Genomic DNA, 23,669 nt, shown 5'->3' on the forward strand with positions numbered 1-23,669 from the left:
TGATCTGAAAAACAACAGGCAGGTAAATGATGATTAATGATTTGTTTTCGTTTTAAGATTTACTTACCCCGAGTACAATATATTAAGACAATATAATATAATCAATCCCAGCCTCGGCAGTTTTACAATCTCTCATAAAAGTATCCCTTCTTACAATGTCATTTTTGTGTCCATATGTAATTAGAAATACATTTAAAAATAAACAAAAAGACAATAAGGTTGTCAAGATTGAACTGATATAAACATTAGCCATCAGGGACGGACTGGGGCTAAAAAACAGCCCTGGACTTTTTCCCAAATAGGCCCATCATCCGGCCATTCACCCCTAGCCGTGCACAACAGACACAAGGATGTCCTGATACTATGCCACAATACTGTCAGACTATTAGACAAGGATATTTAATATTTTGTCCATGTCATATTAAACTTTGATGTATAATAAGGCTGTGAAATAATGAAAATAGCTAGGCCTATTAATTTTGTCTGTACAGCTTTCACAAACAACCACCAGGTCTTTGCCAATTCCACAATACTAAACACATATGAAAGACAAGGAAAAACTGTACTCTGATGGAAGACAGACAGAAAGTGCAAGCTAGGATTTTTTTGTTAAACTAATATTTGGTCAATTATTTAGCCCCCTTTCTTATTAGCACGTTTAGAGTGGTTGCAATGCATGCTTGATATTTACCCGTTAAATTCAATAGTCTTCATTGTAGCAGAAAATGTGAGCTCACTACAACCTCTCATATACAATAAAGTCAATGAAAAAAATGAAAACCAATGCAATACGATGAATGTCCACCCACAGACTGTTTTTAAACGGGGTTGGATAAATATTTTTTGCTTTGATGTGTGTGATTTGGGTTAGATGACAGTTGGTTGTACAGTAGGTTACAGTTTGACAAGAGTTTACAGTTTGACAAAAGCAAAATGTTTTGTTTTATTGCGACTGTATACAAATTTAAGCAAACACTTTGCCGTTTGAATTATGTCCCATATGAACAAAATGACAGAGTATGTATTGTTTTTATGTTTCCACTGTTCAATCGCGCCCGCGCCTCTCTCTCTCTCACACACACACACACACACACACACACACACACACACACACACACACACACGCGCGCGCGTGCGCACACACTCACATCACGTCTTTCTCTAACACTAGTTGCGCATTACGTTAATTTTCACGCGAGTTTTATTTATTTTTATATCGTGTATATTATATTATAATTTCACGTGTCCTGCTACTACTGGCACTTAGCTCTTGCTGATGTGAAGTTAACTCGGTCTGTCCCTCATCATGACCAGGCTGTGGATGCTCAGGCTCGCAAACATAGACGCTCGCGAATTCCGGGAATCCGTGGACCAATCACGACTAGTAGGCCGACTCTTCTCCCTCGTTTTTTTACACGTAGCAGCATAAAAGTGATCGTATTAATGCCTCTGCTGTTGGCTGTTCATATTTATTAGACTTTTTTGCCATCGGCCGGGCGACGGCCCTCCGTTGAACGGCCGTTCTGGACTTTTCCAGAGCGCACAGATTGCCAATCCGTCCCTGTTAGCCATTGAACATTACTGGAGTTATAATAACCATATGGTCATATCATGGTATTTTCAGGTAAGACAGCTCAAACATTCATTTTAAACTAACGTTAGCGTTGCAAGAGAAACATTAGAAAAACTTAAACTTGAAATCAAATAGCAACAACAAACTTACCACCAAGAATAAGTCTTTCTATGCGCTATATCTTCATTTGTTCCCGTCTACTTGGGATCTGGTTGGTCATATTTATGTCGCTGTGCTAAAAAAAAAGAAAGGTTTTAATGATTTCTGAAATGCTTAAGAGAAATGCCTAACGTTAGTCAGAAAATAAAGATGTTCCAATTACCACACGCAACACAGAAATAACGTTACATAAAGAAGCTGGGTTAAATGTAATGTAATGTTTTACTTATTTAATAGTTAACTAAATAAAGAAATGTGAAAATCTGTCATCAATTACCCTCGTGTTGTCTCGTTCATCTCCAAACAAAAAGCGAAATACTTTTTCCCTCAACGTCAGATCCACTAAAACTGCTCATATTTTAAATCGAGTTGTTTTATCTTAGTCCTCTGGTGAAATATGATCGCCGATTAATTAAATAAATACGTTTAATGCAGAGTCGCCATCTAATTTAACAGTTTATACGTTTAATGCAAGCAACCGCATGCACCGTGAACAACTGAACTAAACTGAACAAGTTTCAAATAGCACCGTGACGTGTTACTATGACAACAACCAATCAGGTTTAGTCACGTGTGTCACGTGTGTTGTTTGAAATTAAACAAGTAAGATTTTGAAATTAATCTTTGAAAAAATAGCTTATTGTGCAATCGGAATGATATAATGTTGAAAGGCTTGAGGAAAGTTCAATGTTAGCTTATTACAATTAATGAATCATGTTTTGAAAAAAGTATGTTTTATCCAAATATACTAAAACTTCACTAGAAGTACATTTGTGTTTAGCATATTTCTTAAAAGTGTAATTATGCATATATTTATTACCAGCATACTTTTAGTACACTTAATATAAATACATTAAAAATATTCTTAAGTTTAGCATATTTCTTAAAAATGTAATAAAGCATATATTTATTACCAATGTACTTCTAGTACACTTAATACAAATACATTAAAAATATTCTTAAGTTTAGCATATTTCTTTAAAATGTAATTAAGTATATATTTATTACCAATGTACTTCTAGTACACTTAATATAAATACATTAAAAATATTCTTAAGTTTAGCATATTTCTTAAAAATGTAATTAAGTATATATTTATTACCAATGTACTTCTAGTACACTTAATATAAATACATTTAAAATATTCTTAAGTTTAGCATATTTCTTAAAAATGTACTTAAGTATATATTTATTACAAGTGTACTTCTAGTATACTTTTAAAAAATATGTTTAAATGCAATTTAACGTATTTTTAATACACTTCAAATAAGTATGTTGGAAATACAAATGTATTATAAACATACTATTTGTATTTTAAGTATATTTTTAATACATTAAATACTACGTCTTTTTGACCTGGGATAACAGGACCCATTTAAACTTAAAGGAGAGGAACACTAAAACAAAGCTAGAAAAGAGTCAGATTATTTCAAGTCTAAATCCCTCTAGGCATCCACTGTCTGTCAAAGGATAGAAATCATAAGAGACATAACCATGGTGACCAATGTTACCATGGTAACGGCCTGTCTATAATTATGGGAAGCATGCTGGCCTATCTATAGATTTTTTCTCAACTTTATGCCTCCGACAACAGCAGTTTTAATCCACAACATCTAACACGTTCTCATATAAAATATACAACACTGCACAGTTACATATTGCCATTGTGTGATCTTCTAAGCGTACAACATGCCAATTATTAATTCTGACCTTAAAGAATTAAGTAAACATATGTCTCTGTGTATTAGATCACGTCCACATGCCCCATTGTCACTACTCAACTTGCTTCACCTCACACCCAAGGGAAATTTCTCTAATTGCTGGCTTTCTTTAAGTTCATTATTACTATGGGAACCAAAAGCATGTGTGACCTACAGTTTCCAACCTTAAGGGGTTGTGTACACCAAAACTTTTACGCCCGCGGCCGGCGCATGTTTTCAATTGTTTCCAATGGAAGCTCGGCGTTTTTCAAATAAGCCAGCAGCGAGCGGGTTTTTTCCGCGCTGAAAACCGGCGCTCGGCGGTTTTCATGCGCTCGGCGCTGAGAGTCTAGAGTTGAAAGATATTCAACTTTGGGAGAAAAGCGCCGCTCGTCAATGTCAGTTCTCACACGGCCGCCCAATCACAGTGGAGGAGGGGCGGGACATTACCACAGTAACCAACCGGATCGCAGCTGAAGTATCACAGCTACCAAACCGCTCAGCTGAAGAAAGCTGGCACTCAGCTGAAAAACAGCTGGCATTCGGCGTCCTCAAGGCGTTTTCAGCCGCGTTTAAAAGTTGGGTTGTGTACACCAAAACTTTTACGCCCGCGGCCGGCGCTTGTTTTCAATTGTTTCCAATGGAAGCTCGGCGTTTTTCAAATAAGCCAGCAGCGAGCGGGTTTTTTCCGCGCTGAAAACCGGCGCTCAGCGTTTTTTCAGCGCTCGGCGCTGAGCGTCGAAAGTTGAAAGAGATTCAACTTTGGGAGAAAAGCTCCGCTCGTCAATGTCAGTTCTCACACGGCCGCCCAATCACAGTGGAGCAGGGGCGGGACATTACCACAGCAACCAACCGGCTCGCAGCTGAAGTATCACAGCTATCAAAGCGCTCAGCTGATGAAAGCTGGCACTCAGCTGAAAAACAGCTGGCATTCGGCGTCCTCAAGGCGTTTTCAGACGCGTTTAAAAGTTTTGGTGTACACAGCCCCTAAGGCTCCAAGAACACAAAGGTCAAAGAGATCATGTACTTTTACCTTCTGAGAAGGTAAAATTCATGATAATGAATCCCAGAATAGCCATAAAAAAACAGAACACAGAAGCGTGGATGCAACATTTACATGGCAACTTGAGTGCTCTTTACATAATCCTTAACAGTGGCAGCTATAGACCCTTTTACAGCTCACGTGATCAAATAGCCTGCGCGCGCATTTGGGCAACGGAAGTGGTGTTATTCCCCATTGGTTCTGACGTGGTAGCAACTCAGAAAGTTTATTAAAACGGTTTCTCAACATCAAAATGTCCCGTTGTTGCGTTTGGTTGCACTAATATAATATACTAATATACGTATATATGTATCTGGCAACTTTATTTTTGGCCATCTGCTAACGTCTTTTATCCACTCCACTATAGTACACGGATCTGGTAGCTGTGTTGAAAATGTTGATAAAGTCAATTTTTTTAAAATAACTTACTGTTTGTGTTCCTTCACTGTTGATTCTTACGATACTTCCGTTGCCTAAATGCGCGCGCATACGCTGCCACGTCATCATTGTGTACAAACAGTAAAAGGGTCTATACTGCTTCTCAATGCAGGGCAAGTGCATAAAAAAAGGATGAGTAGGCTACAGTGGCCCATTTATTTAAGAGGTCCAGAGCGAAATAAAGTCAACGAGTGCAGAATTTAACCCTGTAGGTACTTGAGGGTTCAACAGACACTTTAAATGTTAGATTTCAATTAAAGTCACATATTCGATTCCATAGAAGTTTACTTGCAACACTACCAGTAATAAAGAGGAGTCTAAAATTAAACCGGAAAAATAATAAATCGAGTAGTGTTGCTATGTGTAGTTGCACGTGAGCGAGTGTGAAACTGAAATAAGAATGAGGAAATCAACCCCAGCAATTTCCAGGAAAACCAATGCATTTTACAACCTTTTTAATCTGTATCAAATATCACATTCAGCTGCATGATTGAAGTATTAAATTAATATGACTCCAGTATATTTTCTAGCAGCCAGACATTGACATAAATAGAACAAGCACAGTTCACCCTGCAACCTCAATGTTCTGTGAAACACATTTACATTCTTAACCCTTCTCTTTAATCATAAGTGAATCATGCATGACAATATAAACACCAGTAGTTGACAAGCATACGTAAAATGCGTTTCCAAACTAACATAAATGCTCTGAATCTGAAGTGAATAGGATTGAGATCAGTTTGGAGAGAGAGAGGGAAAGATTAAGGGTTTGTCATGTTTTAAATGAATTAGTGTTGTGAAATGTACCATTATGAAGAGATCATCGTTTCAAAAGCGACATGCATTATTCATAAGTAATTACTGACAAAGAAGCTGTTAGAAATTTAATTAGTGAACTCGCACACCTGCCGCGCGGATTCTCTCTGGGTCTCGAGGCATACACGGACCCCAGGCATAAAACACAGCTACTTGGTCACAAGCAACACATTTTTAGAGCCAAAAATTATGCCAAACTAAATCATGCCAAAATTAGAATTGAAGAAAAAGCTGTGGGTTCTCGTGTTATGGGTTTTAGTTTACTATCGGCGAGTGTTGGTGTAAATACGTAGGCCTAAACAGCGCAACATTTTAATAACAGTCTATTATTAAACATAAAAAAACATTACTTAACCTACCATGAGCTGAAAACCGCTGACAACTAGTTGCTGAAGAAGGGAGATGAAAGAAAAGCGCAGTTTAGTGTCAAAGAGTCAACCTCTAGTGGTTAACACCCGGTACTACAGAGTTAGATTTATTTACATTATGCATTGGCAGACGCTTTTATTCAAAGCGTACTGGTATGCGTTCCTATGGCAATCGAATCCAGCTTATACGTTGGTAACGCAATGCTCTTCCAATTCAGCTAAGGAACACGTGCATCATTCTCTTGCACTTGCTTTTGCTGGACTTGCAAGTTTTTGTGCATGCTGTAATTAAGTAGTGCTCACAGAATACGATTTAATGTGCAATTTATTTAGTAAACCTGATATCCATATTCATTAATGACCTGCTTAATTTCAGTGTGCCTATGCTCTATATAACTTCATATAACACAACAGCAATTAAGCAGGGCACAACACCTTAACTAAACTGTAGAAAAATCAGTTACACAGACATGAAGTTAAAGACAGAAAATGCTTGACTTTATTCATAATCAAAGATGAAGTAAATCAAACTGGTCCTCAATTTTAAACTGAGGCAAAAAACAAACATAAAAATATAAACAAACTGCTAAGGATTTTAGAGAGACAACCTCATATCAAAAATCAGTTCTATTGTGAATGCATCTAATGTAACAGAACAATTAAAATGACTGACACAAACAAACGCGCGCACACACACCACCTGTGACTAAAGGTATAATAATAATAATAATTCATTGTGTTATTAAGAAACACACTTAAATAATTTAACCCACATAAAACACTAAAATTGTCACAAACATACACATGCACTCAAATTTTTTGTCTCTCAGTTAATTCAAAGAGCTTCATCTTCTCCAGAACAGTGAGTCCATCCTTTAGACTCTAAGAAGAGAAAGAGAGAGAAAGAGTCAGAATATTTACAGTTGAAGGAAAACACCACTGTTTATCAATATTTTACGATGTTCTTACCTCAACTTAGCTAAATTAATACATTCCTATCTTTTTTCAATGCATGCACTTAATGTTTGTACAGCCCATCGTGAATGTGTTAGCATTTAGCCTAGCCCCATTCATTCCTTAGGATCCAAACAGGGATGAATTTAGAAGCCACCAAAACACTTCCATGTTTTCCCTATTTAAAGACTGTTACATGAGTAGTTACATGAGTAAGTATGGTGGCAGAAAATAAAACGTGATTTTTTTAAGCGGATAAAAATGAGAACTATATTGTATGGCGAAAAAGCGCTCAGTTTGCAGCACTTCGAACTTGGCATGCAGTTACAGCATCACTCCTGACTACAGTAACTACTATTACTGTGCCCGAGGTCGAAGTGCTGCAAACTAAGTGCTCTTCCGCCAAACAATATAGATCTAATTTTTTATCTGCTTAAAAAAATCGCAACGTTTTATTTTGTGCCACCATACTTACTCATGTAATTACTCCGTATGAATCAGTCTTTAAATAGGTAAGACATGGAAGTGTTTGGTGGCTTTTAAATTCATCCTTGTTTGGAGCCGAAGGAATGAATGGGGCTAGGCTAAATGCTGTTCAAAGATTAAGTGCACACATTGTATAAAAATAGGTATGTATTCATTTGTCTAAGTTGAGGTAAGAACATAGTAAAATATTGAAAAATGCTGATGTTTTCCTTTAAGGAAACATCAGTTATTTGTCTGATGCAGCTACACAGACTATCCAACCTTGGATCTGATGGGTTGCGAGAGTGCAGATGAAGAACAGTCCTTGATGAAGTCAGGGTTACTCCTGGATTTCATCAGATCTGTAACACAAATTGATAAAAACAGTAAATGTATGCCATTTTCTTTTAGTTTTAACCACAACACATTCTACTAGTTACTTTCTAGGGCTTCACAATATATAGAAATCAGCAAAATCTCACAAATGTGCACATCACAATATTATGCAATAAATTAGATTTTATTTTAATACAGTAACATACTGTCAAAGTTTTAGGTCAATGCAGAAAATAAATGGTATCTAACACATGGATGTTAGTTAGGATATTTGTGTGTGTGCAACTGCGCATGGAAGCGGTGATATTTATTTTAATTATTTTTGTTTATTTGTTCGCATTGTTAAAATGTCAGCAACAGTAAAACATGGCTGATCACTTTCAAAAGTTGTTGTGATGCTTTCTTTTCCCTGAAATATGCAACATATGTTGGTTATATAAGTTTTTAAAAATATATCCAATACAATTTAAATTGATTTTAGAAAAAGAAATACAGTATTTCACATATCAAACATGGCATTATTTAGCATGCTATCCCATATTTCTTTAATATCGCACAGGCCTTTTACTTACCATAATTTAAACTCTGCTTTTTGGTTGGTTCCATCCTGAATTTAGTGAAGTCACTTTGGGTTTTGACTCCTAATGCACTTAGTTCAGACTGTAACTCTTTAAAATGCTGAGGAAAGATTTAAAAATAAAGAACACATTTGTATGGTAACAACCGATACAATCAATCTCTAATGCACACTTTACAATATTAGTTACCGTATTTGCTGCTTGTAGCTCCAACTTAAGTGAGCTGATCTCCTGTTTCAAACACTTAATCTCTGATTCCTTCACCCTCAAATTTACCTAAAGCATCAATGAACAACACAAAGCACATATACTGTACATAGTCTCTATAATGAATAGTTTAAAGGGATAGTTCAGCCCCCCCAAAAAATTTCTGTCGTCATTTACTCAGCCTCATGTTGTACAAACCTGTATACATTTCTGCTGAACACAAATGAAGAAACTGAAGCACAATTGACTTCCATAGTAGGAAAAATGCTCAGAAAATGATTTGGTTACAAACATTGCTCAACATATCTTCCTTTGTGTTCAGCAGAGCAAAAAAAAAACAAAAAAATCAGGTTTGTAACAACATGAGGGTGAGTAAATGACAGAATTTTCAAACTACGAGTAATAAAACAAAACAAATATCTTTTGAAATAGATCAATTGTAGTCAACTGAAAGTGATGACATCCTTAATATGTTCAGTCAACCAAACTGAAGTCATCATAATGGGGACATTTGCCACATGAAAGGGTGTTGAGTTTTACCTCCAGCTGATAAACTTCTTTCTCCTGAGGGGACTGAGTGTGTTTCACTTCCCCATTCATGCGTGAATGCATCAGGGATAATTCGGCAGCCAGACACTCGTTTAACTCCTTAAAAAGGAAAAACAAAATTACTGTGTGTATGCTTTGTACACGACATGAAACAAAATGTGTTGTTGTCCATATGTGGGCTAGATCACTCCCACTCACCATCCATCCACACCACCCTAAACTAAACTGACCACCGTGACCATTATGTAATTCGCACATTTTGTCACCGTACAATTAGCACATCCCATCTGTGGGTGTTTACATGACCATGTACCCGGTTGTGAGTGTGAAGCTCCTGGTTCTCTCTCTGCATGATGCTCAACGCCTCCCTTTCAGCCTCCATATTTTGGGTTAAAAGAGCATTTTGAAGACATTTCTGAGAATACTGCTCAGATAACACCTCCAGTTCTCTATGCAATGATTCGAGCTCCTCGCTACAAAAAAAGAGACACATCTCAGTGAAAAGAAAAAATGACAATCCCTCGCCTGCAGATACTTAAGAGTTAAAAAAAATAGTGAATGTTTAGCATTCCATGATTTCGCAGAAACAGAAATGATCCACAGTGTTACTATTTAGTCCTATCAGTTCTCAGATTAATAAGTAATTTCTCTTTCACACGCACTTGTATTGTACACGAAGCTGGCGAATGTCCACACTGGCTCCATTCTGCAGGGCCTTGTGATTCTTGTCCATTTCTTCCTTATGGGCTTTCCTCATGGCATCAATGGCTGAACAGAAAATATGAACTTAAGAAATGAGGACTGCTCCTCTGTCTTTTCGAGCATGCAAAGCCCAAAACATATTATCCAAATATACATACAATAGTGCAAGTAAAGCACAGTTATATGCATTTACATAGGCTGCATAGGTTGAGGTCAAGCACAACAGTACATTTGGCTCATAACAAAAACATCACACAACCACCAAAATTATGAACTCTGATTATCAACTCTGATTTCTTATGTAGCACTGCATGCGGAGTGGATAGGAGCTATTTTAACTAGAACCTGCAATGGTGGCATTAGTTTCTTCCTGCAGCACTCTCTCTCTTTCTTCCGTCAGTCTTTCGATTTCTCTTTGATGCTGCCTCTGCATCTCCTCAATCACTCGCTGGTGGCTCTCCTCCATAATGCTGAATCCATGCTCGTATGTGGCCTAAAACACAAGTGCTACATTTTATGATACATTTTGGTAATTGTCAATCCTATAAGTGTATTACCAAGGTTTTCAACTCTGGCCCATGATGCAAAACCCTAACAAAATACATCTGAACAAGCTAATAAAGGTCTTCATAGATGGTTGACCTCACACAGTGCTGCACAGACCAATTGGTGTATGACAGGGGTGTCCAAAGTCGGTCTTGGAGGGCCGGTGTCCTGCAGAGTTTTGCTAAAACTTCCCTGAACACACCTGCCTCAAAATATCTAGTCTGCCTAGTAAGACCTTGATTAGCTGGATCAGGTGTGTTTGATTAGGGTTGGAATAAAACTGTGCAGAGACACCGGCCCTCCAGGAGCAGGATTGGACACCCCTGGTGTGTGACATCACAAGTACCACGAGATGCCAACAGTGTAGTGGACAGTGATTCAAAATATGGTGCAGACGCACTTTCGGCAACCCAAGTTCGAATCACGCCTCGAGGTCTTTGCCGATCCCGTACCCCTCTCTCCGCCCTGTACTTTCCTGTCCTCTCCTTACGTGCTATTAAATAAAAGGCAAAAATCGCTCTCGTGGTACTTTGAGGTAATATGCCAATCATGGGTTTGATCAGAGTTGGAGCTCAACTTTCCAGGAAATTGGACCTTGCAGGTCTAATTGTAATGTCAATGTTGTGAGTAAACACTTCTAGGTGCATACCTTAATGTTTTCCAGGTCTATCTGTAAGGCCTTGTCATCCTGTTTGTTAAGCTCCTCCCTCAGGCAGGTATTCTCACTTTGAAGCTTTCTGATTCGTCCTTGGAGAACAGTAACGTGCTCAGTCTCTCCATTCTCTGCTTGTACAGAGACGGTTGTAGTCTTTGGCATATTATGAATGTAGTATTTATGGAGACGGCTCATCTCCTCCTCGTGGATTTTCTGGAGCTCCTGGAGCTTCTCCTCAAACTCCACTTGCATTTTTTCTGCTTCGTCCACTCTCAACTGGGCATCGGTCTCAGCAGAAACACGCCCCTGCTCCGCCTTCTCTACAAAAACACGCCCCTCACGCAACCTTTCCTCGTAGCGCTCGGTCTGTTCCTGAAACAGAACCTCCATGCTGCGACACATAGCACGAGACTCGTACTCTGCCTGTTCTCTCTGTTTGCGTAGAGCCCTCATCTCCTGCTGCACAGCCGAACGCAGTCGACAAGCCATGTATGCCAAAGTGGCCTGACACAGAGCAATCCTCAGGATGCCTGTGGGAAGTTCAGACTGAAGTTTATCCTCAGACTGTAGATGTGTAGAAAGTTCTTGCAGCGACTGGGCTTGAGCACGAAGCTCTGCCACCAGGTTCTTTCTACAGGCAAGCTGTACCTCAGAGTCCTCAAGGAGACCATTGGCTGCAAGTTCTTCCATCTGTTCACTGTAAGGAGCAAGTTCTGGTGGGCTAATATCAGCAAGCTTGGGTCCATGCTTGGAATCATTTTCCTTTTGGGAGCCAGATGAAGAAATATTTGAAACTGGCCAAGGCAACAAATTAAATGGATCTGATCCCTGTTGCCCCTGTGAGGTTTGTGTATGGCAAGTATGCATGAGGTATGCCATTTCTGCTCTCACACATAATCTTTGGATTACACTTTCACTCAGTGTATTGTCTGTCTGATCTTCCTCTTCAGAATACAACAAGGTCTGAAAATAGCTAGATTCATCACCATCCCCACCTCCTTGAGCCATCTTAAGCACATGGAGACGTAGATCTGACAGTCTATCAAGCAGTTCTCTGCTGGGATGCTCAAGGGCAGATGCCATCCTTTGGATGACCAGTGCCTCCAATGATAACACTCTGCTGGCCAAGTCCAAAGCTTGATTGTTTCCTGGTCTCTCACAAACCATCAACTGCCCTTCAATGTCTTCGTTTTCAGAGGTTCTGTGCAGAGCTTTCCCATGCAAGCTATTTAAAGCACCAGTACAACTCTCCAGAGCATTTAGAAAGAGTCGGCTATCCAGATTTTGGATAGAAGTATGTGCACAATAAGAATCATTGAGAGTGTGTGGCCCTGCACTGAGTTGTTGTTGCTGTAGATGCATAGTAAGCTCCCGTAGTCGATCTTCAGTGTCACACAATTTGAGTTCTAGTGCCTGAATCACAGAGATCACTCGATCAGATTCATCTCCCTGAGTAAAAGGTTGCGTTTCTGAACCACTTTTACATTTCACTTTCTGTCTGACATTTGAGACCTTGAATAGACATTGCGTTTCAGTCAGTGTCTCAGTAGAAACACTACCTTCTGGAGGATGAGTTTGAGCTTCCATAAGCCTACGTTCTGTCTCCTCTAGACTACTACCAAGAACGGCCATCTTAACAAGTACTTCCTGCAGTTCACGCTCCTTCTTGTCCAGCTCTTCCTGCTTGCGCTCCAGCTGGGTTTGGAAACGCTCCTCACACAATCTCTCACAGTCTTGCAGAGCACCTTGCAAACTCTGTATCTCCTCACAAACTCTTTCGTAATTGTGTTCTATGTCGTAATAAAGAGTCTCCTCAGTTTGAAGACGTGACTGCAGGCGTCCAACTTCATTTTCAGACTCTTCCAGCTGATTCTGGAGCTCCTGGCATCTTTGTATAACGTCTTCAGTTGCTTCTCCTGATGGCCTCTTTTGCAACTCAGCTTCCTTCTGCCTCAGGCGCTCCTCTAGTTCCTTTAAACGCTTTTCTGATTGATCAAGGCTGTCACCAAAGCTCCTTCTTTCCCTTTCCTGGCTCTCCTGCAGGAGACGTAGGTGCCTCTCCAGCCGAACCTCCTTCAGGGCTTGTGCCTCCTCTGTTGCCTTCAGACAGCCCGTCACCTCCTCCAATCTTTCACGCAGATCTTCAAGCAACTCTTCACGCTCCTTAAGTAAAGTTTCTGCCTCTTGTATCCTTAATTCTGCCTTACGCAGGCAGTCTTGAGTATTGTTAAGCTCAGATTGGAGTCTGGTCTCACAAAGCTGAGATTCCTTCTCTTGTGTTTGATTCTTCTCATGCTCAGCTTTCAACTCTCTATGAAGGTTCTGAAGTTCCACCTCCCACTGCCATTCTGTCTGCACTGAGGATGAGGATAAGTTGACAGGCAAGGGAGAAGTGGACTGATCAACCTGGAATAAAAAGATACATAAATGTCAAAAGATAGTCTATAGATTACATTGCCAAAAGTGACTTGACACCCACGTTTTTTTTAACATTTAATTTAAAGTCCCCCAAGTTTTGTCTATGGACATTTGTCTATGTGGCGTTTCTAATATGCTTTCAGACACACCATGTCCAAAATCATCATTCAAGACCACTGTTAAGTATTTTTTCCATAAAACTGGAGTTTTCCAAAGTCAGTCTCATTCCATCGTTCGATATCGTCTTGGTTTCCAACATCACAACCAATCACCACAGTTAAACAAGGGGATGAGTAGTTCAAGCCATAGATATTATGTATTGTTACATTCATTTTAAGCATGAATAAAATTACCTTCAAAGGCTTTTATTATGCTCAAAGATTAGTTTTAAGTGATACAATTATCGACTACAGAAGAACTTTAAAATCTAAAATAGGCAGCAGTATATCAAAGTTTAATTCACAAATTTGCTAGTGATCGAGGTAGAGGCAGTGAAGAAAGGGAAATTCATGCATACCCGTTTTCTTTCTTTAGGTTTATTTAGCAGCAGTTCCCCAGGGCTGTCACAATGAACACGTACTGCATTTGAATCAACCTCTAAGCTGTCCGGACTAATTGATCCTGGGGAAGTAAGATTGGACACTACCATCATTGAGTGTGATGGTACATCAGTGGAAATGTTTTTTAAGCCTTGATAGAGGCTTGACTTCTGAGGAAATTCTTTGTCTGATGACTCCGGTTCAAATCGGATGATTGGCCTTTCAGGGGACGATGCTGGTGCAGGAGGAACCCGGTGCTCACAATTGTGGTTCCATTCCCTTCCTGACAGGTCATTGGACATCTCCTCCTTTTGCTGTTTACATCTTAACTCTGCCCAATCAAAGGTTTTGTAACGCCCCTCTTTACGGCGCTCACGTACGCGACTTCTTTTCTCCTCTTCTTGGGGAAGTGTATTATATTGAGAGGAGCCTGTACAAGAATGTGCACCAATCACCTTTGGAGGAACAGAACTGGGGAGAAATGTAGATGTAAGTTACAATATAGTTCAAATAGTTACAATATTGTGTTTCCGTGCTCTATAATATATAAACATTTAATTAAAATGCTAATACACTCAACAAATGCATTCAAACCTGGGTTTTACAGATTGTTTCCTTGTATAGCATAAAGGAAGAGGAGAAAGTTAAAGAAAAAGTTGTGTTTGACATTACTGTTAAAAGATACATTTAGTGACTCATATTAATATATTTTTGGGAAATGTCAGCTTGTACTAAAGTACCATGTGACATCTGGGGCAACGATAGGTCGAACATTTTTCATGACTGCCTGGACCCAGTTCCTCCTTATCCCATAAGTCATTGCACAAAGAGTAAAGACCCCATCCTTTGTCTGAAACCAAAAGAAAAATGTATTAAAAATGCACACACTCACAAAATTGTATTTACACAATCAAGCCTTCTAATGCAAGTAATATTCACTCACATGAATCTGAAATCCATAGTTTCTCTGTACAGGGTAATCTGTAACATCATAGCAGGTTGACAGGTTGATCTCACCATCCACATCTGCTGCCTAGGACACAAAACAGAGAAAGAGCATTTCATTTTTTATAATTTGGAGGGGCAAACTGTCTTAATAGATTCTTAACATCTAAAATCAAGCAGAAGCTTACCTCTTCTGCTACAGCGTCACGATAAAACCTTAAGGTCTGGTCAGTAAGAACAAACCAATGTTTTCGCCACTAAGGACAGCAAAAAAAGACGGTTTTACACCTTAACAAACTAAAAAAATGAATAAGCAAATTTATCAACATCCATAAGGTATGTGTGCATGCATGAGCATCTCAAAAATTACCTTTCCATCTTCTCCTAGTCTAGACATCCATCCCTTTTTAAAATTAAGGAGGTCAGGCTAAGAGGCAAAATGTCATCAGTTAATATAAATATGTATATACAGTACATACATTAATTTGGTGTGTGGTCGTTTATGTTTAGTTTCCTTTAGTTTAAAAACCATGCAAAATAAACAGTTAAATTTGTCCCCTGGCCATAACGTAAATTCAGTAATAACATGCTTTGTATAAAACAGAAAATACATCATTCCTTTTAAAATATCAAATATTCATATATGAAATATTGTATCGTATACATTTGTACAAAAATGGTCACCTTAACGGTAATGCTAAGTTAATAGTAACTTAAAGTAAGTTACCTGGTTGCCTTAAAATTTTCAGTTAATTCAACAACAAAAAAGTTTAAAAAAAAAATAAATGTTCATGTCAATTTCGTGTAAAAAGGCAACCAGGTAACTTACTTTATTTTAAGTTGTTCCAACTTTTTTTTACAGTGTATTGAAATTCCTGATCTATCAGCCTGATCTTGGTTATATTTACAGTGGAAGATGAATCAAGTCTGCGGTCCAGTGATTTCGAACGAAAGCTGCATGACGTGGAAGGTCGAGAAACATCAGGAATGTCATTATCAGGAGATGAATCCTGTTTAGAGTAATAAGTGTGAAAAAATAAAAACTTCAAACTGAAGGTGTATTACAAAATAACACGAATAAAACTGTCCGTTTACAACAGGAATACAACATTAACACTACATTTACATTTACTTTTATCCAAAGCGACTTTCAAAAATAAGGAAACAATAAAATTATGTGTCATAGGGGGGCAATAGTACAAAATTGTGATTATACCATTATACAAGTTATATACACATTTGTCTGAAATAGCCCAGCATATATTTTAACCTGAGATGTACTGACTGCCGTCTTATGGTCATTTTGTGGTGTGGAGGGGGACATGAAGGTCGAGACAAGCTCTGCATCCACACAGAGAAATGAACTTTCCTGTTGATCAGAGTCCCGAGATCTCCTACAAACAGGCATAAACACAAAATTAACTTTTTGCCATGTTTGAAATAAACAGCTGTGCGAGGCAGAAAATGTACATCAATTGTAAGAAAGACAGAAAGAGAGATAAACTGGAAAAATATGCCGCATAGATTAATAAAAATAATAAACAATGGCTGTATGGACTGAAAATGTTTTGATGGATGAGAACTGGATGACTTGCCCTGAAAAACAAACAGTGCAATAGCTGTAAACCATGCTTTTAATGAAATGGATGCTACAAATTGTTGTACTTAAAGAATGTAGGTATTATTTAAGTATTTAAGGGTGAAATGTCTAGTCTTACCTGTGCTGATTTCCAAACAATCGTTGGATTTTTCTTCCTGGGCTGCGTGCTTGATGTGCATTATGTCTGTGTGTGTGTGTTCTTGAAGTGTGTGTCATAGATGCGTTTCTCTCTCCACTGGACTCCAAACTCTTCCTATCCCTAAAGCAACTAACCGCAACCTCAGGACCATCACTTAACTTTGCACTGTGACTGGTTGGTGGGGGAAAGGGGGAGGGGCTAAAAGATTTTGAGTTAGGAAACATACAGAGCTGTGAGGCTGAGGCAAAGTCACACCTTGAGTCAATGTGTTTTTGTGCATCCCCAACAAGAGCACTTGTCTTCTCCAAAGAGGAATAGCCGCTTTCAATTCCCAATCGATTCTTTGTACCTGAGAAAGCAAATGAAAATGCAGTGTTAAAGAAGAACAGAAATGGTCTGCATTTCTTCTTCATAAACTGCTGGCTGATGTGAGTTTACGAAAAAATAACCAAATTCGTGTGTCATGTTAGGTAAAAATGTATAAAATGTATACTAAACCTTAAACTTCTATCATTCATTCACCTTCATGTTTTTCCAAACCTTTGGGACATTTCGATATACTAAACTTGATTTTTTATGCAGTTAAAATTAATAGGGATGAGAGTATTTAAGAATACAAAATAGGTGGCAAAACACATTTAAAGGCGCTCTAAGCGAATTCATGCATTTAAGGCCATAAAACATTTTTAGTTTCATACAGTAAACATCTCCTCACGATCTGCTTGTCCCCTGAACACATTGTAAAAACGCGGTCTCTGTAGACAGCCCAGGCTCCACAAACGGCAACAAAAACAAAGTGGTCAAACCTACCACCAGGAAACATAACAAAGTGTTTCAGCCAATAAACAACAAGAAGGATTTGGGAGTGGGGTTCATGACTCTTTCAGAAAGCACATAAGGGAGGGGGAGGAGTTAGCTATGCTACGAAGCAGAGAACAAGAAGTGACGTCACACAGATTCACTTAGAGCACCTTTAAAGGTACGGATGACGCAAACATCACTGCTTCGCTCTCATTGGAAGTCACTCCCCATTTGCATAAAGCTACATTTTTCTCAACTTTGTTGTGTCACTGGATACTCCCCTTTCGGTCGCTCGTTTCTACAGAAATTGCCAATCTTCCATTGAAAAGAATAAAATAATGTTGTTGTGCTACTGCTAGTCGCTGGTGGTCTGAATGGGGCATTCATCATATTTATATAACACACCCTTTTGTTAAAGTTGCTAGATGTGCCTGCTCAATGACATCATGAACAGCAAATGATAATGGATTGTGTAGCACCGTGTTGTCTGACGTGGTTTTTGTCCATGACACTTCTTAGGGGTCAAATCGCGTAATCTGGCGATTATTGTAACAGACATAAATTGTAGTCTGGAAGTGCCATAAGTCGTTATATATTGATCTTCTTCAATCTAGATATCCGATTCATTAAATAATAATTTATACTGGGTTCTCTTTCAAATTGTAATGATTGAATAGAATATAGTGTCGCATAAGTTTGGAACAACATGCCAAAATGCTGATGCTTTTTCATAAAAAAACAAAACAAAAACAAATTACCACCACATCGTCGACAAATAACAACAATTTACCAATGGTATAAAATCTACTTACCTTTACAACAAGCAAAAAAATCAGTAACTATTAAACACAAACACACATCCAATGAAATATTCAGACAAAAGCCTAAGGTCAAACTGAGCTCGTACCGTCAGCACCAGAACAGCCCGGGAACTGATCGACTGATGGAGAGAAGACGTTGTTGAGTGATGGAGCATTACCACTGCTTGAAGAAACCATGACTCCACCATTAAGTGACTCCTCCTCCAGCTTCTTATCAGAGGAAATTAAAGACACTCCATCCACCGCGCTTCCCGCTCTGTTTTTATCACTGACTCCTGCAGTACTGCCGCCTCTGACCCTGCCACCACGAACTGTACTGCCTTTACTGGTGGCAGCGTTGGTCAATGCATCACTGATTTGGGATACTCTACTACCAGTGACATTACTAGAATTGAGGCTTCCCCTTCTTATTACACTGCTTTTAAAACTACTTCCACTACTAAAGACTTTTTTTGCAGAACTGGTACAGCTGCTGGATATTTGCTGTTCTTCTGTCTGCTGAGATAGAGAGAAAAGGGGGAGAGAGAGAGAGGAACATACAGGTAAATAAATCAGTGTTTGGCAGACTGAACACAAACGCTCAGCCAGCAAAATCCGATTGGCAGGAAAGGTAAAGGAAAAGCCTCTCTAACAAACATGTTGGCCAGGTATGTTCCACATATCCTGTATACAAGTGACAGGCAAACACACACTTCGCACACACTGGCAACAGCCTGCTCTGTTCTCACTTCACAAACCCTTTACCCTCCCCAGGCAGGCGATGCCCAATCCTGATCAGATCACTTAAGTTAATTCTATTAATGTTCCATCTGACTAACACTTTGAGCACGCACACACACACACACACACACACACACACACACACACACACACACACACACACACACACACGTACTGTTAATTGTTGCAGCACAGTGATGTCACTACACACAGAAACTCTCACATGCTAGATCAATTTGCTCAGTTGTCAGCAAAAAGAATACGGTGGAGAAAGAAAAAGAGCGACTGGTAAATCAAATGGACAGAAAGATAGGCACAGCACTTAGAAATGTAATTAAAGTGAAGAATGAGGGAGGAGGAGGGTATTTAAAGGGGCAGGATACCACAACGGCCTCATTCTTTCTAAGCAGAACAGATAAGGTGGACTATTAAAAAGATTAGGTTTTTTAGAAAAATATAATTCACATTAAAGGGATAGTTCACCCAAAAATGAAAATGATTTTCTCACTCTTATGTTGTTACAAACCTGTATACATTTCTTTTTCTGATGAACACAAAGGAAGATATTTTGAGGAATGCTTGTAACCAAACCAATCATGGGCCCTATTAAATTCCATAGTAGGAAAAAGAATACCATGAAAGTCAATGCGGCTCATGACTGGTTTGGCTACAAACTAAATATCTTCTGTGTATATCAAAACAAAGAAACTTATACTATACTGGTTTGTAACAACAGGAGGGTTACGGTAAGTAAATGATGACAGAATTTTTGGGTGAACTATCCCTTTAAGGGAACAGGGAAAGATATATCAGAGATAATCTAGTTTTAACTCTAACTGTGGGTTCACACCAGACGCGAGTTCAACGTTTTGCGCAGAAAGATTACATATAAAAGTCAATTCAAAGACGCGATCAGACACGTCCTCGCGTGGGGCGATGAGAATGACGTGATGCGGGCTGCGCGTTTGCTGCGAAAACGTGCGCTATTCGCCTCAAACACGTTTTCGCCAAAGTTGAAAAATTACAGCGAAAAAGTTGCATGACACGCGTTTGGTGTGTACGTAGCATTACTCTTAATTTCTGTTACCCGTAATCACAAAAGCTTACAATTTGCAAGAACATGTAATTTATTTTCATGTTATTCATATATTACTGTACCAAACAAAACCGGTTTAAAACACAGATACGCACATTTGCACGGGCACATAAACATGAACGAAACTCACCTGCGGATAATCAAGATCTTTTCTCTTCCTCTGATTTCCTTTGGCAGCTTTGGGGAAAGCGGTCAAATTTTCCTGCCACCTAAAAAGAAGCATATACTCTTAGTTTAAATACAGGTAAGACACAGCATCCAAAACCATGCAGAAATACAAACCAGAACAAGCATCTGATTCAAATTTCTCTTACTTCTGCTTTTTGGACATCACTGTTCTTAGGCGAAAAACTTCCGATTACAAAAAAATAAGCAACTAAATAGTCCAAGACAACAGCCTGTGTGATCTCAAATACAACAGGTCTTAAGCCGGTGCACTACACAATGTACACACTAATCCAAGACTCAGTTGACACCTTCTATTAAACTCTTAAAGGATTAGATCAGCCTTGCTGAGATTTACTGACTTATAACAAGTTAAGTAGAAACAGAGGGATGAGATAGAAAAAAAGGAAGATATGGAGTTTTCTCCTGAAAAATAAAAAACAAAGCTTGTCAAATTTAAAACAAGAATTTTAACCCAACTACTTGTGTTTAGTTTATGCCACGATATATAAACAGCTTTATCTGTTCCTGTAGCTCTACTGGTTGAGAATGCATAAGCAGTTCAAAAGTTCATGTGTTCGATCCCAGGAACACACAGGGGTGACCGGGGCACAAACTAACGCGGGGTTAATTGTACCACGGCAATCTGTGCTTTTGGTCTCTTTCTCATACTGTCATAAGATGATCTCCTGTGAATTTGTGAAACTTGGTTACAGGGACAATCCACTTTTTTTGACAATATGCTCATTTTCCAGCTTCCATAGAGTTAAACATTTGATTCTTACCGGTTTGGAATCGATTCAGCCGATCTCTGGCTCTGGCGCTAGCACTTTTAGCATAGCTTAGCACAATCCATTGAATCTAATTAGACCATTAGCATTGCGCTAAAAATAACCAGAGAGTTTCGATATTTTTCCTATTTAAAACTTGACTCTTCTGTAGTTACATCGTGTACTACGACAGACAGAAAATTATCACAAACATTGCTTTGATGCATTGCTCTAATTTGACAAGTTAGGTGTGCGGTTATCAGAAATTAATGCATACCCACGGAACATTTCTCATCCAATCAGAATACGGTATTCAACAGACCCGTGGTATAAATTATTTTAATCCCCGCCTTGTTACCTAAAACATAACACCATTTTAAAAACTCCTAGTAACTGATATCTGGGATTGAAATTATTTAGACAGCGAGGTTAGTTGTAACACAGTGTTACAATTAAGTCTCAGGTATACAATGATAATGAAAACAATGTAAAAAGAGTAATCAAAATGATAACCGTTAATACAATATCAGGGAAAATAATAACTCACAATTATGATTTTTTTGTCTTAATTGTGCAGTCCTTTCAAAAAATCTATTTATATGCATTGATGCATAATACAAGTATGGTTAGATGAAGGATCATGAAGGGATGAATGTGTGGATTTCTATCTATTGTATGCAAATATATAAACAATATCCACCTTTAGTATATAGACAGAATTGTATTTAATTATTTATGTTTAAACTAAATTTTCTAACAGGTTATACAACAAACCTCTGTTTGTTACAATTAACCCCACCTATGGGGTAAGTTGTAACGTTTGCACTCCTGTCACTTTCAGTGTAATTGTACCATAACAATAGGTCCCACAAACAAACTTAAAGTGTTCACTTGTAGCAGAGAGGTGTGTGTTGATTGTGTAAAAAAAATATTGATAGAACCAAGGCCAAAAAGAATTAGCTTGTGGCCCGCTCTGCCCTACTGATACATTGTATACCTTAAAATCACTGTAAATCACTTTGGATAAAAGCAACTGGCAAATGCATACATGTAAATGTATCTCAAGCAGAACTGAAAGTCTGGTGCGATTCACCTGTAGATGCTGTCTGTGTTTTCTGTTTTAATGTAGAAGTCTCTTTCAGGGAAGCATAGCTTCAAACAGTTCTGGAAACCTGTTTGAGATGAAGCATCAAGAACTTCACAACACCGGGTCATATTCACACTTCCTTGGGGCAGCGTACCTGGCTAGAGGAAAACTCACTCTATCATTGCAAAAAGTTGTCATGAAAAGAACACACCAGCCTGGTGACCTCACCATCTCATCCAGAGAGTAGCGCAGGAGGCCGTGTTCGTACAGCACAAAGTATCTCCTCTGCCATTTCTGTTATGAAGATTAAGAAAAGGATCAACGCTACAGAAATGTGGTAACATGACAGGCCTGTATGTGATGAAAATGATCTTTACCCGTTTCCTGTGGCAAGGACTGCTTAAGTCAATACCTTCAGGTGCCAACAGAAGCCATCCCACCTGTAGAGGCTTGCTCTGTGATAAAGATAAAGACATATGTAGCCTACTAAAACAACAAAAACCGTGTCAGCCAAACTCTTAAAGATGAAAAAAATATTTTACTTGATACAGGTCTGCCTCGCTGAGTTTGTGCGAATCCACGGTTTTGAAACAGTTTTGACATTTACTTTTGTTGAAGATGTTGGCCTGGAAGCGATGACATCGATTCTCTCTTGTGGAAAACATTGTTGGCGTTGGCAAACCACACCAACGCGGTAACTTTGAATAATTTCACGTAGTCTTGTTTACACACGATATGATAAACCTTGCTGCCACGCGCAATTTACGCAGATTCGTCAATCATTGCATGGATAAATATTCACAAACATCCTTTACCGTATTCTGCTGGTGGAGAGGTCAACGCTTTATTTTAATATCCAGTGTTTTAAATATACATTTTTAAGTAACGTTATGCAGGCACGACAGGTGCATGCACATCGTTGTCACGTGACCTCATTATTACGTAGCACGTTTAATTCTTTGATTAGGCTTTAGTTTATCAAATTTTGTGTTAAATATCCTAACAGTGTAATAAATGAGTAATCAAATTTTGTGATGTTTCTTTTGTTTGCAGTGTGTAGGTTTTTTGAAAGCAGTAGAGCAAAAACAAAGAATTTCGACTAACAAGACGCCACGGTTGTTTAAAAGTGAATGGGGGGAAATCATATGGGAAAATGCAACGCGCTAGAGAAAATGAAGTCCCGCCTTCAAGCAGAAAGAGCCAATCATCGATCGTTGACGAATTTCTGGGGGAAGGGGGGCTCCGCAGTCGCACCAACCTGTGGGCATGCGCAGTGGCTGAAGCAACATGGAAAAGCGTTTAAAGCGCCAACATTATAGGAAAGTTAATGATAGATTTAATTGTCCGTCTGAAGTTGTTTAATTATAACATTTATATATCAGGTCTTCAGCCTATTCACGCTAATAGGACTTGATAGGAGGACAAAAATTATAGACAGAACCAGCTGCCCGGAGCCATTGCAAAAATTGTTGCCAAGTGG

At 38.7% G+C, this 23,669-nt stretch overlaps 1 protein-coding gene across 1 annotated transcript; it reads right to left on the reverse strand.

The window, feature by feature from the left end:
* Positions 1-6,583: 6,583 nt before the first annotated feature.
* On the reverse strand, positions 6,584-23,008 carry LOC135771128 (uncharacterized). Its single transcript, XM_073813905.1, has 23 exons — positions 22,732-23,008; positions 22,567-22,644; positions 22,418-22,483; positions 22,196-22,347; positions 20,298-20,376; positions 18,438-18,846; positions 16,985-17,078; positions 16,261-16,384; positions 15,899-16,000; positions 15,361-15,417; positions 15,179-15,247; positions 14,989-15,078; positions 14,786-14,895; positions 14,024-14,516; positions 11,083-13,494; positions 10,233-10,380; positions 9,848-9,953; positions 9,499-9,658; positions 9,177-9,284; positions 8,619-8,705; positions 8,424-8,529; positions 7,798-7,877; positions 6,584-6,978 (listed from the first exon to the last, which is right to left on the reverse strand). Exons 1-23 carry the CDS (start codon positions 22,852-22,854, stop codon positions 6,907-6,909), a joined length of 5,325 nt encoding a protein of 1,774 aa, XP_073670006.1. The 5' UTR covers positions 22,855-23,008; the 3' UTR covers positions 6,584-6,906.
* Positions 23,009-23,669: the final 661 nt, after the last annotated feature.

The sequence above is a fragment of the Paramisgurnus dabryanus genome, chromosome 3 (assembly GCF_030506205.2).
Source record: "Paramisgurnus dabryanus chromosome 3, PD_genome_1.1, whole genome shotgun sequence".
Taxonomy (NCBI): Eukaryota; Metazoa; Chordata; class Actinopteri; order Cypriniformes; family Cobitidae; genus Paramisgurnus; species Paramisgurnus dabryanus.